Below are 15,835 nucleotides of genomic sequence, written 5' to 3'. Positions count from 1 at the left end.
CTGTAGGCTAGGGCCGAACTCTTTGGTAATGCCGAACTGATACTCTTCCTTGGGCTTTGGGCTGATGGGCCGTCACTGCTATTGGGCTTGTTTAGTACGTACCCCATCACTACCCCCCCCCCGAAAAGCGAAGTGAATCACTTCGGCGAAGCGAGTCACTTCGGCATTCTGGATAAAGGTACGGGGGAGGCTGACGTCAGGGGACGTGCCTTGCGCGTGACTGCATTAAATGCGACAGTAAAATCCGGCCGTTGAATCCTGAAAAGGTGGGATTCGAAACGGTGCGATGATTTTGAAATCTTCTCCGAATCTGATAAATACGTCCTTTCTTCATCAGTTGAACACTTTTGCTATTGCTTCTTCTGCAATCTCTCTCTTTTGCGTAAAAATTTCCTTCCGCTTTCGAGAATTTCTTCAGAATTTCTTCAGACTTTCAAAGAGTAAGAACCATGTCTTCTTCTTCTTCTTCTGAGTCAGGTAGCGATAGGAAAGGGGATAAGGGGTCTTCTAGCCGGAAGGAATCCGGGGAGAAGACCGTAGAGTATTTTCACAGCATCTTGAGTAAGGATACTGTGATATCCTTACACGAAAAATATTTTTTTCCTGGGGGGAAGGTTGCGATTCCCGACGACCTTCATAGGGCTGACTCGCCGCCGGAGGGTTACGCCACCGTTTATGAAGCCGGCTTGGAATGCGGGCTTCGTTTCCCTCTTCCCCCTGCCTTTGTAGAGCTGCTAGATTTTTTTCAACTCCCTTTAGGTCAGGTGACTCCGAACTCTTGGAGGCACTTATCGGCCTTTGCTGCCGAACTGCGTAGGCTAGACAAGGATCTGTCTCTGAGGGCAATCCTTAATTTTTTCCAGTTTAAGAGAAAAGGATCTTGGTTTTACTTGATCCATTTACAGCCTTTTAGGGCCTTCTGCAAAACCAAGTGGCCAAAGTGGCAACATCGCTTCTTTTTTTATAATAGGACAGCGGCTCCGGGCTTTCCTTGGAGAGGGCCGAAGTCCGTGATTCCTCATCCTCGGTTAGAACCGTTGGACGAGCTCGAGGGCGAGCTCAATAAGATTCCTATGATTAGGAAGCAGTACCTGGAGTCTGAGCTCGTCAAGGGCGACTTCGTGTTCGACTCCTCGTCTTCGGATGAAGAGACCGAGGGTGAGGAATTCTTTTTTGTGCATTACTGCCTTGACGACGAAAACTAACCTTGTTTTCTTGCTTTTTGGCAGTGTACATGCTGAATAAGATTAGCCGCAAATCCTCCGAATCTAAGGAACCGGAGAGGCCAAAAACCACCAGCTCGGCGTCTGATGCCGAGAAGAATCCGAAGAGGCAGAAGACCTCTTCTTCGGATCCAAAAAAGCCGGAGTCCACTTCGGCAAAGGGGAAGGGGAAGACCCAGAAGCCCCCAAGAGCGCCAGAGAAAGACGTGGTCTTGGCGCCTCCTTCGGAACATATCTGTGAGCCATTTTTATGGCCCACGGACTTCGCCGAGGTGAATTCTCTTCTTGATTTTCTGGCCTTGCTTTTTTCCTGTATTTTTTGTGGCCCCTCTGTTGACTTTTTGCTTTTTCCATTTTCAGAGGAACGATATGCTCTCCAAGCTCGTCGCCGTCGAACTCTCCAAAGCGTCCAACGACTATGCTGAGATGCAGAGGAAGTTGGCGGCTGCTTGTCACCGGGCCGAGCAGGCTGAGGCAAACTTTGAGAAAGCCAGAGCTGCTAGGATTTCGGCCCAGGATGAAGCTCAGTTTGCCAAAAACCAGCTCGTCATCCAGCGAGAGCAGACGAAACGGAGGGATGCTGCCGCCGTGGTTGCCCAAGGAGAGGCTCTCCGTGCTTTCGCGGAGAAACTCTTTCTGAGCAACCAATTTTCAGCCTTTGTCGGTGATCTGCTGAAACTGATGACCGATAAAGCCGAGCAGGGTCCCGAAGTCATCCTGCCGCTGTACGGCCGAGAGATAGCAGCTCGGCTTCAGAGTCTGCCGGTGCTTGAGGAGCTTGCTTCGTCCTCGGTCCTGCTTTCTGCAGACCAAGTTCGTAGTTGCCGAGCTGACCGCGATGAGAACATGGAGGCTATCTTTGCCTCCATAGGGTCAGTTTCACCCGCTCCAATTTTCCATGGAGAGGGTGAGACCGAGCAGCATGAGCGGCAGACCGGCGATGAGCAGGCCGAGCAGGAGGCGCAGCAGATCGGCTACAGTGGCGCCGAGCAGGCTGGGGAGAGCAGGGAGGCCGAGGCTGAAGCTGAAGCAGACAAGGAGAAGGAAGCTGAACCTCACCGAGAAGGCGGAGACGAAGCTGGCGGAGTATGATTTCGTCTCCCTTCTCTTAGTTTAGTTTCTTCCTTCTTGTAAAACGGCCTTGAAGCCCTTGTGTAGAAAAATTTTTTCTTATGAATGAAAAAAATTCTTCTTTCTGCTCTTGTGTCTTCGTATAGCCTTTCGTACTCTCTTTTACTCCTGTTGTGGTTTACTACCTGCTCAGTAATCTGAAATGCCGAACTGACATAGCTGCTCTATATTCTGAACTCTTAAGGAGCTGGAGGTACTTCACTGGAAGCGGCTGTACTCTTCGGCTTTAGACGAAGCTGAGAAAAGAGCCATAGCTGACCAGGTGAAGAATGACGAACTCTTGGCTCGTTCAGTGAAGCTGGAGGCCGACAATAAGGACTTAGAGTCCGAAAAGAAAGATCTGGAGGCCGAGCTGAACACTGCTGTCGCTGAGAGGACTGCGTATGAGGATTTCATCTGCAGGCGCGGGGGAATGACCATCTCTGAAGTTCAGGAGCGAGTTGACGAACTGTGGGAGGAATATCACGTACTCCGGAGGAACAATGCGCTGGAGAGCTCGGCTTGCCAATAAGTCGTGACATCATTGCGGCGCTGGGCTTCTCGGTACGACATCATTCTTTCCCGGCGTCCCTCAATCGAGAGATTCCTTAGGCATTTCCCGCCAACAGATGGTCGCACTCCAGCTCAAACCCCTGATTCACTTGCTCAAAACCCTACTCCAAGTCAGCAACGAACTCAGGAACAGCCGGAAACGTCAAGACGAGAACGGACTCAGGAGCAACCGGAAACGTCAAGACAAGGACGGACTGAAGTTCGTAGAGGAGCTGTGATTATGAGTGAGCAAGATCAACAAATGCTTCGTGAAGAGACTCTTCGCCGCCGAGGTGCTAGAGCTTCCCGGGCTCAGGGAAGAGGCGGTAGGTCGATTAGAGCACCTCGTCGACCTGCTTATTCTTCAGCTGCCCGGAACGCCCGAACTCGGCTTCACGAAGATTTTGTGAATAGATGGCTCAACTTTAGCAACCAGGGACAGTAGAATAGTCCTTTGTAATGGCGTAACGCCTTCTCGTAGGGCAGCAGAATTGTATGCCGAACAAGTTTTAATAAATGAAATCTTCATTTCGCTTCTATCACTGCGTATTTACAGCTCAGCGAAAAAATTTCATCGTGCTCGTCCTCGGTCTTATGAAGTAAACTTCTTTGACCGGACTCGTCCTCGGTCTTATGAAGTAAGCTTCTTTGACCGGACTCGTCTTTGGTCTTATGAAGTAAACTTCTTTGACCGGACTTAGTCCTCGGTCTTATGAAATAAACTTCTTTGACCGGACTCGTCTTTGGTCTTATGAAGTAAACTTCTTTGACCGGACTAAGCTTGTGTCCTAATTTGGCGAGTTTTATCGCTCGGATCGGACTTTCCCTTGTCCTAATTTGGCGAGTTTTATCGCGTGGATCGGACTTTCCCTTTGTTGCAGTTCGTTTCAGACGAACTGCTTGTTTCTTAAGCCGAATTGTGGTCTTGTATCCTCCTTAGAAGCTTGGACTCACAATCGTTGGCTTATTGTTGCAGTTCGTTTCAGACGAACTGCTTGTTTTTTAAGCTGAATTGTGGTCTTGTATCCTCCTTAGAAGCTTGGACTCACAATCGTTGGCTTATATATGTTCTAAAAAGGGGATCAGCCTTTGAAGAACAAGATACCTCAGTAACATTTGTAAGAGACGACACGCACATAGACAGACAAAACACACCTAGACAAGCAAGACGCACATAAACGAACGAGACGCACATAGACAAACAAAAAGCACATAGACAAAGTAAAAAAACAAAGAAAACACATACCTCTAGGACCGAACTAGACACAAGACGGACTGACCGGACTGTCTCTTACAAATGGAACTTCTTGAGGTTGGAAATGTGCCATGTTCGGGGTACTTGTTCTCCTGACATGTGAGTCAATTTGTAAGACCCTTTGCCGAGGACTTCTGACACCCGATATGGACCTTCCCATGTGGGTTCGAGCTTGCCCAGCTTTTCTGCTCGGCTTACTTCGTTGTTTCTCAAGACAAGATCTCCCACTTGAAATTGCAGCTTTTTCACCCTTTGGTTATAATACCGGGCTACTTGCTCCTTGTACTTGGCTGTTTTTATGCAGGCCAATTCTCTTCTTTCTTCGGCCAGATCTAGTTCGGCTCTCAGTCCGTCATCATTCATTTCTGAGGAGAAATTTAGAGTTCGGGGACTGGGTACGCCGATCTCAACCGGAATCACGGCTTCAGCGCCGTACACCAGACTGTACGGAGTTTCACCGTTGGAAGCTTTGGGTGTAGTTCGGTAGGACCATAGGACTTGAGGGAGATTTTCTACCCATTGTCCTTTGGCTTGTTCTAACCGAGTTTTCAACCCTTTCACCAAGATACGGTTTGTTACCTCCGTTTGTCCGTTTGCTTGTGGGTGGGAGACCGAAGTGAACCGCTGTTGAATATTCAGCTCTTGGCACCAATTCTTGAATGTCTTGTCGGTGAACTGAGTCCCGTTATCCGAAATGAGGATGTGGGGTAAGCCAAATCGGCACACTATGTTCTTCCAGACGAAATCCAATGCCTTCGAGCTCGTTATCGTAGCTAATGGTTCAGCTTCTACCCACTTTGTAAAGTAATCCACGGCAACGATAAGGAATTTCATTTGCCGAGGAGCTTGTGGTAGTGGTCCCACTATGTCTATGCCCCATTGCATAAAAGGCCAAGGGCTTTGCATAGCATATAGATCGGTCTGCGGCATCTTTGGGATATTTGCATGGATTTGGCACTTCATGCATGTCTTGACGAGCTGCACTGCGTCTTGTACCAAAGTTGGCCAATAATACCCCCATCTCAGAACTTTTTTAGCTAAAGCTCTAGCTCCGATGTGGCTACCGCAAGATCCTTCATGAACTTCTCTAAGGATGTAGTCCGTCTCTTCTGGCCCTACACATCGCAATAACGGCTGAAGGTAGGACTTTCTGTATAGGACTCCTTCATGAAGTTCGTACCGAAGGGCTCGGCATGTGATTTTCCGAGCTTCTCTCTTATCCTCGGGCAGTTGTCCTTGATCTAGATACTGTAAGATCGGCGTCATCCAGTTCGGCGAGCTGGCTACTGAAAGTACCTCAGCTTCATCAATGCTTCTGTGCATCAATTCCTCCACCTTTGAACTTGGATATGAGGCTAACTTACTTAAAATATCTGCTCGGCTGTTTTCCGCTCTGGGAATGCGGATTATCCGAAAATAAGAGAAACTTCGGCTAATGCTTTGCGCTTTGTCCCAATATTTCCTCATCCTCTCATCACGGGCTTCACTTGTACCCAACATGTGATTCACTACGACTTGTGAATCACAATGGATTTTGAGAGACTTGATAAATAGACTTTGCGCTAGCTTGAGTCCGGCAAGGAGAGCTTCGTATTCGGCCTCATTATTAGTAGTTGGGAATAAGAACCGAAGTGAGTAAGTTACCTCGTGTCCGTCGGGAGCGATAAGTAAAATACCAGCTCCACTTCCCGTTTTATTCGAAGCTCCATCTACGAATCCGCTCCAGCAGTCCGGTGGCTCTACTTCGGATTCCAGGGGCTGTGCTAGTTCGGCATTGGTAGAATTTTTCTGTTCGGCAATGACAGGGATTACTTGATCGAACTTTGCTTCTGCAAGAAAATCTGCCAAGGCTTGTCCCTTGATGGCTTTCCGAGGTAGGTATTCGATTGAGTGTTCTCCCAACTCTATGGCCCATTTGGCGATTCTGCCTGATGCTTCTGGCTTGGTCAAAACTTGCCGAAGTGGAAGATCGGTTAAGACGCATACCTTGTGAGCATAGAAATATGGCCGCAGTCTCCTTGCTGCATTTACTAATGCCAGAGCAATTTTTTCCAGAGGTTGATACCTTGTTTCTGGACCTCTTAATGCTCGGCTTGTAAAGTAGATGGGAAGCTGCTTTAGGCCTTCTTCTCGTACAAGCACCGCGCTAATGGTCTGATCCGATGCCGCTAAGTATAAGAATATCACTTCAGCATCTGTTGGAGCAGAGAGAATAGGAAGCTCGGCTAAATAACTTTTGAGCTCGTCAAAAGCCTTTTTCTGCTCGACTCCCCACTCAAACTTTGGTGCCTTCTTTAACACTTTGAAGAATGGCATTTGCTTTTCGGCTGCTTGGGAAAGGAATCTATTCAGTGCGGCTAGACATCCAGTTAGCCTTTGCACATCATGTATGGACTTCGGCATTGCCATGTTCTGAACAACTTGAACTTTTAGCGGATTTGCCTTGAGTCCTTCCTTTGAAACCCAACAACCTAGAAACTTTCCCGAATCTACCAAAAAGGTACATTTTTGGGGATTGAGTTTGAGGTTGGCTTTTCGGAGCACGTCGAGAGTGGACTTGAGATTGTCTTCGTACTCCGAAGTGCTTCTGCTTTTAACGACTATGTCGTCAACATACACTTCAACCTCCTTTCCGATCAAATGCCGAAAAAGCTTATCTACCATCCTTTGATATGTGGCTCCGGCATTCTTTAAATCGAACGGCATCTTTTTATAAGCAAAGATGCCGAAGTCAGTAATGAAAGCCGTTTTTGGAGCATCATTCTCATCCATTAAGACTTGGTGGTAGCCTTTGTATAAATCAAGAAAACAGAAAATTTCGAAGCCGATCAAAGCTTCTACTTTTTTGTCTATGTTCGGAAGGGGATAGCAATCTTTAGGACAGTGCTTGTTTAGATCGGTAAAATCTATGCACATCCGCCATCCTCCTTCTTTTTTCTTGATCATCACAGGATTGGCCACCCAAGAGGGATATTTCACCTCGAATAATACATCCGCTTTCAGTAATTGGCGGACTTCGTCATGGATGACTTGATTTCTTTCTGCCGCAAAGAGTCTTTGCTTCTGTTTTATAGGCCGGACTGATGGATCAATATTTAACCGATGAGTGATTACCTCAGAGGGCACTCCGGTCATGTCCAACGGAGACCATGCAAAGACATCTTTGTACTCCTTGAGGAGCTGGATGGTCTTTTCCCGGAGTAGAGGCGTTCCCGCGAAACCGATCTTGACCGTTCTGGATGGATCATCTTCGTATAACTGAACGGTCATTGAGTTCGGCTCTGGTGTGACTTCGGTCATTTCGCTTGCCTCTGACTCCGGCTGTTGTGATTGCTATGCTTGATGATGCCGATCTGATTGCTCGGCACTTTTAAGCGCAATCTGCAGACACTCTTTTGCTCTCTTTTGATCACCTCGGATGACCGCTATCCCCCCTTTAGTGGGGAGCTTGATGGTGAGATGATAAGTAGAGCAAACGGCCCGAACTGCGTTGAGCCAGTCTCTTCCCAGGATGATGTTGTACGGAGACCGAGCTTTTACCACAAAGAACTCGATCATCGTACTGGAGCTTGTAGGCGCTTTTCCCACCGTGATCGGAAGGCTGATAATACCTTCAGGGCGGGTGTCCTCCTGGGCGAAACTTTTCAGAGGAAGTGGTGCCGGACTAAGCCGAGCTGGATCCACTTCTAGTTTATCGAAACATTCTTTAAAAAGAATGCTGACTGACGCTCCTGTATCCACAAACACTCTGTGGATCAGTTTGTTTGCCACTCCGGCTTGGATGACAATAGCGTCTTGATGAGGAGAGATGGCCGGGACGGGATCTGCATCTGAAAATGTAATCACTTCGTCCTGCTTCAGCCTTTTATGCGTTGGCTCCTCTCGATTGAAGCCTCTGCGCTCTGACTTCAGGGACGATTTAGTCTTCCCGGCAGGGAGAGCATCAATAGTCAGGATTACTCCATCATATTGCTGCTCGTCATCGTCTTCGGGATCCTGTTGCCTTTTCGGATCCTGAGGAGCGCAGTTCGCACCTCTCTGCTTTTTGTTCTTTTTCGGCTGCTTGCTTTGGTATTTTTTTAATGTCCCTGCTTTCACAAGAGCATCAATACCTGCAGCCAAATGTCGGCACTCCTCGGTATCGTGACCGTGGTCTTGATGGAAGGAGCAATATTGATCCTGAGGTCGACGCGCGGCCGATTTCGTCATCCGCTTTGGTTTTTCGAACATATCGGAATGCAGTTCGAAAATTTCCGCTCTTGACTTGTTCAATGGTACGAACTGAGCGGGCGGCTTCTCAGAATTGAGACGTGGCCCCAATCGGTCTTGCACCGGAGTCCTTTGAATCCTTTCAAAAGGAGTTCGGCGAGGATGTCCCTGATCGCCAAAAGGAGTTCGGCGAGTTTGTCCCTGATCGCTGTGATCGGGCTTCCTCCTGTCTCCTCGGGATGAGCTGTCTAAAGACCGTTTGCGACGGTCTGCCTCATCGGCACGGGAGAACTGGTCCGCAATGTCCCACATCTGTTGAGCTGTTTGCGGACTGCATTCCACGAGCTTTCTGTAGAGAGCTCCGGGCAGGATTCCATTTTGGAATGCCGAAATGACAAGTAGATCATTGAGATCATCTACTTGTAGGCATTCCTTGTGGAATCTCGTCATAAAGTCGCTGATCTTTTCGTCGCGACCTTGACGTATAGAAAGCAGCTGAGCCGAAGTGATTCGGGCTTCCGCTTTCTGAAAGAACCTCCTGTGGAAAGCATCCATTAGATCTCGGTAAGATCTAATGCTGCCTTGGGGGAGGCTATCGAACCACCTTCTTGCGTTCCCGATAAGCAGCTCGGGAAACAGCTTGCACATGTGGACCTCATTGAGACCCTGGTTCGCCATGTTATACTGATAGCGTCCCAGGAAGTCATGAGGATTCACCAACCCGTCATAAGTCATCGACGGAGTTCGGTAGTTCTGTGGAAGGGGAGTTCGGGTGATATCGTCCGAGAACGGAGTCTTCAATGCTCCGTACATGGCGAACCCGACATCTCTTCGGTATGGAGGAGATGGAGATCTCCTGTGATTCCGGTACCGAGGAGGAACAGGAACATGTCGGGGTTGAGGATTCTTCTTCCTGGAAGACACGGCACTACTGCGGTAGTGACTTTCATGTCTGGATGAGGAAGGAGAATCCACCGTTTTCGTCTTCGGTTCTTGGCTCTTTTGCAGGAAGGCTAAGAACTCATCCTGCTTCTCAGCCAAGAACAGCTTGACAGCCTCATTCAAATCAGGCTGCTGGGAAGACTCGGTGTGTGGACCTTTTGAGCGGCTTGTTCCTTCATCGTGAAAACTGGAAGTAGATGTCTCCCGAGGCTGTTTTCCGGACCTGCGGGCTGGACTAGCTTCCTCATGGTTTTCACGAACGGTATTGCGGGTAGTATGTGATCTGGTATGCATTTTTTTGGGGTGGAAAAAGGGTCAAAAATTCGCTTTATCACAAATTTGGTTTTCTGTTTCCCACAGACGGTGCCAGTAATGGTTGGGCGAATTTTTGATGGTGATGAATGCAGGAAAATGCAGATCACGACACAGAGATTTACGTGGTTCGATTTACTGAGGTAAATCTACGTCCACGGGAAGAAAAGAGGGCAGAGTTGTATTGCTTGATCTGTTTTCTACAGCTTACAATACAGACTTGCTATTTGATATTTGATCTCTAGAGAACTTAACCCTTCTTTATCTGATCTGAGTTCTATTTATACATTGAACTAAGATCGTGGCTTGCATCACCAATAACTAGGTCGTGGCTTACATCACCACTAACTAGGTCGTGGCTTACATCACCACTAACTAGGTCGTGGCTTACATCACCACTAAGTATGTCGTGGATGTCGTGGAGGTCATGAGATCCTGCATGGGTCCACCACTAAATAGATCGTGTAGTGGAGGTCGTGGAGGTTCTGCATGGGTCCACTATCTCCCAGTTCGGTCGAATACTGAGACCGAACTGCTGAGCTATTGCCGAGCAGCTTTTGCCGATCTGAGAGTAGAGCTTGATTGGTCGGCTTTTACCGAGCCGTAGGCTGGGGCCGAACTCTTTGGTAATGCCGAACTGATTGGTCGGCTTTTACCGAGCTGTAGGCTAGGGCCGAACTCTTTGGTAATGCCGAACTGATACTCTTCCTTGGGCTTTGGGCTGATGGGCCGTCACTGCTATTGGGCTTGTTTAGTACGTACCCCATCATAGTACTTTACGTAATTTATATCTATTGTAGTTATATTAGTATACTCCATAAAAATGCAAATTATTAACTTGAGAGTAAGTTCCTTTGTGTCAGAAGATATGAATGCAACAATAGCTGTGGTTAATTTCAACTGCAGCACAACCAATGAAGTTGTTGGCTTCTTACTTCAAACGACCAAATAGTAATTTTTATAATGCCAAAAGTAAATATTATGTGCAAGTAAAATAAATTAGCCAAACTCCTTTATTTACCTAAAATGTTGTTTAGGCAATATCACACCAAGATGTGCTTTTAGTCATTCCATGAGATCCAATAGGTGTGATACCAATTCGGCACCAATTAAATATTAGTACTACCATACATTATTGCAGAAGACATTAAAAATTACTCCTCTTTTTGTAGTGGAATACTTTTAAATTAAAAGTATTCCACTACAAAAATAATGCTACATGAAAAAATATAGCCAATTATGAAAAAACACGAACTATTAGTGAATTTTGATTTATCCTCCCAAAAATGTTTTACTCAGCCATAGAAGCATTATTGCAAAATTCCTCATCATATAGAAACAACGGCTCTGAAAATGACCAAAAGGTTAACCATTAATAAATCAAGTAGTTTCCACTAAGTTTCTTCACTAGAAACTAAAAGGTTCATATATAAATGGTCACACACACTAAATAAAAAAAAATCAAAGAATCAACACATTTAATCAATCGGTCACTTCTTCTCCACATTCCCATTGCCTCCATCGGTAGCAGATGTTCCGTCGGTCGGCGCTCCATCTGCTACTGCAGCTTTGGCAGCAGACGAGGCGGCCTCATCTGCTGCCCCGTCTTTCTTCTCATTCCCACTATTCTTAGCCTCCGACTTTCCATCCTTGCCCTCCTCCTTTGGGGGAGGCGGCCTCATGTGAAGCGGAGGGTTCGTCTTGAGCTTGGCGAGGATCTGACGCATCCTCGCCATGTCAGTTGGCTTCCCAGGCTTCGGCCCCTGGACGACGAAAACTGATGGTTTCTTCTCGTTGTCTCTCTTTCCCCGCCTCTTCTCGAAGTTGGGGACTTCGCGGGGTATGATATCCGCTATCGCTTTCCAGAACTGGTTGTCTGCTTCTTTGTGAAATTTCTCTTGTTGTGCATAGTATATCTGCCAATTAACGATTAGTTAACACGTTTTCCCTCCAATTAATAAGTCAAGATCCTTTTTATAATTTAAAAGGGAATGTTTACTTTCTCTCTTTCTCTGTTGTGAGTCTTGTTGGTCTCGCACGTCTGATCCCTCTTCTCGTAGAATTTACGTTTCCATTCATCAGCTTCAGCAATGATCTGATTTCTCATCTCCTTTTCCTTCTTTTCTTTCTCTTCCAAATAAATCATATTTTGACTATTTACATGTATAAATAAAACAATATTTCAGGCTTAAATTCATGAATTTTAGACGACGAGCAAGGGGATGAATCAAACTAGGGAATGATTTTATTCACAGTGCCAACATCAACATGCATGCATATTACTACTATACAATTGCTTGAATTAGTAAAATCCATAAAAAAAAAATTCATTAAATTTAACACGCACACAAACTTTTAATTTAGTTTCATTTTCTTATGAATTAAATGATTATATAAATCAATTGAGATTAACAAATAAATTAATTAGCTGATAATGATATGCACAATTCAGTTGTTAAGACGTTTCCCCACGTGTTTATCCTCTTTGATATTAATAATAACAAATACTACTATTAAATTAATTAGCTGACCGGCGCCACTCGCGAAATGCAGATCCCTCCTCGCGCATCTGGCTGGGATCCGGCAGCAGCGGGCCGCCGGCGTCTGCCTCCGAAAAGATGCCCTCGTCGTCGGCAGAGAGGTTGTACAGTTTCCCCTGGCCGTACCCCTCAATCGGTGGCGGCGGCGGTGTAGGTGGCGGGGCACCGCCTTCGTAGCCGTAGTGCATGGCGTTGTCGTCCCCGGCGCCGTCGTTTTTTCCGACGTAGACATCTTCGTCGAATCCTTCCATTTTTTCGAAACCTAATTTGTGTATGTATGTGTGAGCACAGGCTATGTCTGTGATGAGATTTGGAGAAGAAAGCGATGCATTTAAGCTATTTCTAACTGTGGATTTTCTTTTGTGGCATTGGATTGGACATTTTTAGAGGAATATTTGCCATCTTGAACAATTCAATAGCTCAACATATTTTCAAAATATATCTTCGACATTTTTAGAGGAATATTTGCCATATTGAACAATTCAATAGATGAATATATTTAAAAGACTTGTCACACCTCTCGCATATCCAATATATGACGTGTATAGCTTGTCCAAATTGATTAGAATGAATCCATCTTACTAATTGGTGTGTATGAGTTGGCCAATTAATAGGTAGAAAAGCAATGCTCAATAGGGACGTCAATATAACCCGGATCCGATGGGCTAGCCCGAATAGCCCGGTAAAAATATAGGATTAGGGTTGCAATTTCGTAGCCCGAATTTGAAATCGGGCTATTAGGGTTGACCCTGTCGGGTTGGCCGGGCCGACACGGTCGGGCTGCGGGTTGGCCCATCGGGTTTCTATTTAAAAAAATTAATATTTAGGGATTTAACTTCATCTAGGGTTTTTCTAATATTGATGCGCATCCTTTTTCTAAATCCAACTCCCTCACGTCTTTCTCAAATCTCAGATTGCCTTTTTCTCAAATTCAACTCCCTCACGTCTTTCTCAAATTGAAGATCAGGTAACTTGCTCCTCTTGTCTCCCCACTCCTCATACTTGAATTATCATATTTGGAAATTCTTACCTGATTTGTTTTCTAATTATCAGGGCCATTTTGGTTCTTGTTGTGCTTTCGGTACTGAGTTAAGGTGAAAAACGATACCAAGTTTTTCCTTTCCTTTACTTATTCTTCGTAACTATTCTTTAGATACAATGGTACATTTGAATTGTATTGAAATCATGTCTGATAACACTTTTGATCTAATCATACAAGTAATAAAGTATTTTTTACTTTAGTTATTCCTCTTCGACTACAGTTTAAGGCTCTCCCTCTTATTTTCTTCTTTGCTATGATGAAACTCAATGAAAGAACAAAGACTGTTTTAGCAAGAATATAGCATGTCAAAGAAATTTAATTAGACTAATCGCATTTATTAACCGATTACATTTTGTGTTGTATTTTTAATATTTATTATACTTAACCGGGAATCTTTATATAGCTTGATTCCATTGCATCAGTTGAAACGTGCCTTATTATAAATTTTGATAACGTCAGTATGGTCCATGGTTATTCTATTTATTAACAATATACCTCTCATTTCTGTTTCTTTTGTTGTATTTCAGTCAAACAGTGTGACATTTAACTTGACGCCAGAACTCATTCATCAGGTATGCTTTCTTCTCTCACACTTGAGCATTCTTATTTCCACACCTCGAAGTTGAAGACTGTTCTATTAATATATAGATTTTGTTTTCTACTTTTTATGTTGCAGTTGATTGATATGGAAGACTCATCTCCAATTTTTGTTGAGGGAATTCAGGAAAGTGATGAAGATGTACAGATTCAAGATGATTCAAAAATTAAGAAAAGGAAAACATCTGACGTTTGGAATCACTTTACGGAGGCAAAAGAGCCCAATAAGGATGGAAAGTTTACCGTCACGTGCAATCACTGTGATCAAGTATACACATATGAAGGTACAAAACACGGAACTTCTACTTTTAGTCGTCATTTGAAGTTGTGTAAGAAAAAATCAATGTTTGGAAATTTGAATGTTATGTTCCGTGATCATGAGGGAAAGTTAAATGCTAGGTCTAAAGTAATAGACCTGAAAATTTGTCGGGAGATGATGACTAAGATAACGGTTGCACATGATCTTCCATTGAATTGGGCTGAATTTGAACATGTGAGAGCTTATCACGCTTATTTGAACTCTGATGTAAAATTCATCTCGAGAAATACTCATGCCGCTGATGTGATAAACTTGTATAATTCTGCAAAGGAGAAACTAAGGATTAGACTGAATAATGTTTCTGGGATGTTGTGCTTAACTTCGGATGTTTGGACTGCATTCACTAATTCGGGTTATATTTGTTTGACTGTGCATTATGTGGACGATAGATGGAAATTAAATAGCAAAATACTTGCCTTTTGTTCTATGCCTCCTCCGCATGGTGGACCCGAATTGGCTCAAAAGATTTTTGATATATTGGTAGATTGGAAGATAAAGAAGAAAGTTTTTTCTTTAACTTTGGATAATGCGTCTGCCAATAATACTATGGTTCAAATTTTGAAGACTAGACTTCAAATACAAAAATCAGTGCAAGGGTGAATATTTTCATGTTGGATGTTGTGCACATATCTTGAACCTTATTGTTCAAGAAGGGTTAAAAGTTGCTTGTGATGCTATAGAAAAGATTAGAGGCAGTGTTAAATATGTAAAAGCATCTGAAGGCAGATTGATGAAGTTTAAGGAATGTGCTCAAAATTTGGTGTTGAATTCACTTCCTCACTTTGCTTGGATGTGCCTACTCGTTGGAATTCCACATATTTGATGCTTTGTAGTGGAATTAAATACCGGCATGTTTTTGATATGTTGCGATTTGAAGATTTGAATTATACGCAATGCCCGACAGAGGAAGAGTGGGTAAGAGGAGAAGTGATGTGTAGATTCTTAAAGCCATTTTATAATATCACTACTTTGATTTCTGGTTCATCATACCCTACTTCCAATCTCTATTTTATGGAAATCTGGAAGATTGCATCTTTATTGAATAAAATGTCCGAATATCAAGATGCAGTGGTCAAGTCTATGGCTCTTAAGAAGAAACTGAAATTTGATAAATATTGGAAAGAGTATAGTGAAATACTCTCTATAGGAGCAGTGCTTGATCCGAGAATGAAGTTCAAAGTTTTGGATTATTTTTATTCAAGAATTGATCCTCTTACAAGCAAGGATAAAATTTTGAAGCTGAAGATGAAATTGTATGCTTTATATGATGAGTCTAAGAAAAGGGGTGTTGGGGTATCTTTATTTAAATTTCCTCAAGCTAGTAGTGGAAGTTCTAGTTCTCAAGTCACAGAACGTGAATTCATGGGTGAAGAAGTAAGGGGAGGAGAAATTAATCAAGCATTGTTGAATTGGGAGGAAGACGACTTTGCTGTAAGTTTTTTTTTCAAATATTTCATGTACTTTTGTAATTTAATTTTTATTCAAATATTTCATGCATTCATAGTTGTGCTTATTTTATTTATGACTTTGACTATTTTCTAATATTAATGTTGTAGATATATAAGAATAAAGCAGGTGCAACTTCTGAAGCAAAGTCATCGTTGGATGTTTATTTGGAGGAAGGTCAGATGGCTGAAAATGGTGAGCTTGATTTACTCAAGTATTGGAGAGATAATGCATCCCACTTTGGAGAACTTTCTACAATGACATGTGATGTGCTAAGCATTCCTATAA

The 15,835-nt window shown here is 44.1% G+C and overlaps 1 protein-coding gene across 1 annotated transcript; it reads right to left on the bottom strand.

The window, feature by feature from the left end:
- Positions 1–11,078: 11,078 nt before the first annotated feature.
- LOC121803102 (clathrin light chain 1-like) lies at positions 11,079–13,060 on the bottom strand. The gene is made up of 3 exons (XM_042202807.1): positions 12,135–13,060; positions 11,603–11,756; positions 11,079–11,519 (listed from the first exon to the last, which is right to left on the bottom strand). The coding sequence occupies exons 1-3, from the start codon at positions 12,392–12,394 to the stop codon at positions 11,094–11,096; spliced, it is 840 nt and encodes a 279-aa protein (XP_042058741.1). The 5' UTR covers positions 12,395–13,060; the 3' UTR covers positions 11,079–11,093.
- Between the last annotated feature and the right edge of the window lie 2,775 nt (positions 13,061–15,835).

Source organism: Salvia splendens, chromosome 5 (genome assembly GCF_004379255.2).
Source record: "Salvia splendens isolate huo1 chromosome 5, SspV2, whole genome shotgun sequence".
Taxonomy (NCBI): domain Eukaryota; kingdom Viridiplantae; phylum Streptophyta; class Magnoliopsida; order Lamiales; family Lamiaceae; genus Salvia; species Salvia splendens.
Note: the sequence above shows the minus strand (reverse complement) of the source record. Positions and strands in the feature narration are given on the sequence as shown.

Excerpts from the sequence above, each read along its gene's own strand:
- LOC121803102 (XM_042202807.1), bottom strand. The coding sequence starts at position 12,394 with ATGGAAGGATTCGACGAAGATGTCTACGTCGGAAAAAACGACGGCGCC. Across the intron at positions 11,757-12,134 it reads GCATTTCGCGAGTGGCGCCG|TCAAAATATGATTTATTTGG; the intron begins GTCAGCTAATTA and ends ACATGTAAATAG. Across the intron at positions 11,520-11,602 it reads ACAACAGAGAAAGAGAGAAA|ATATACTATGCACAACAAGA; the intron begins GTAAACATTCCC and ends GTTAATTGGCAG.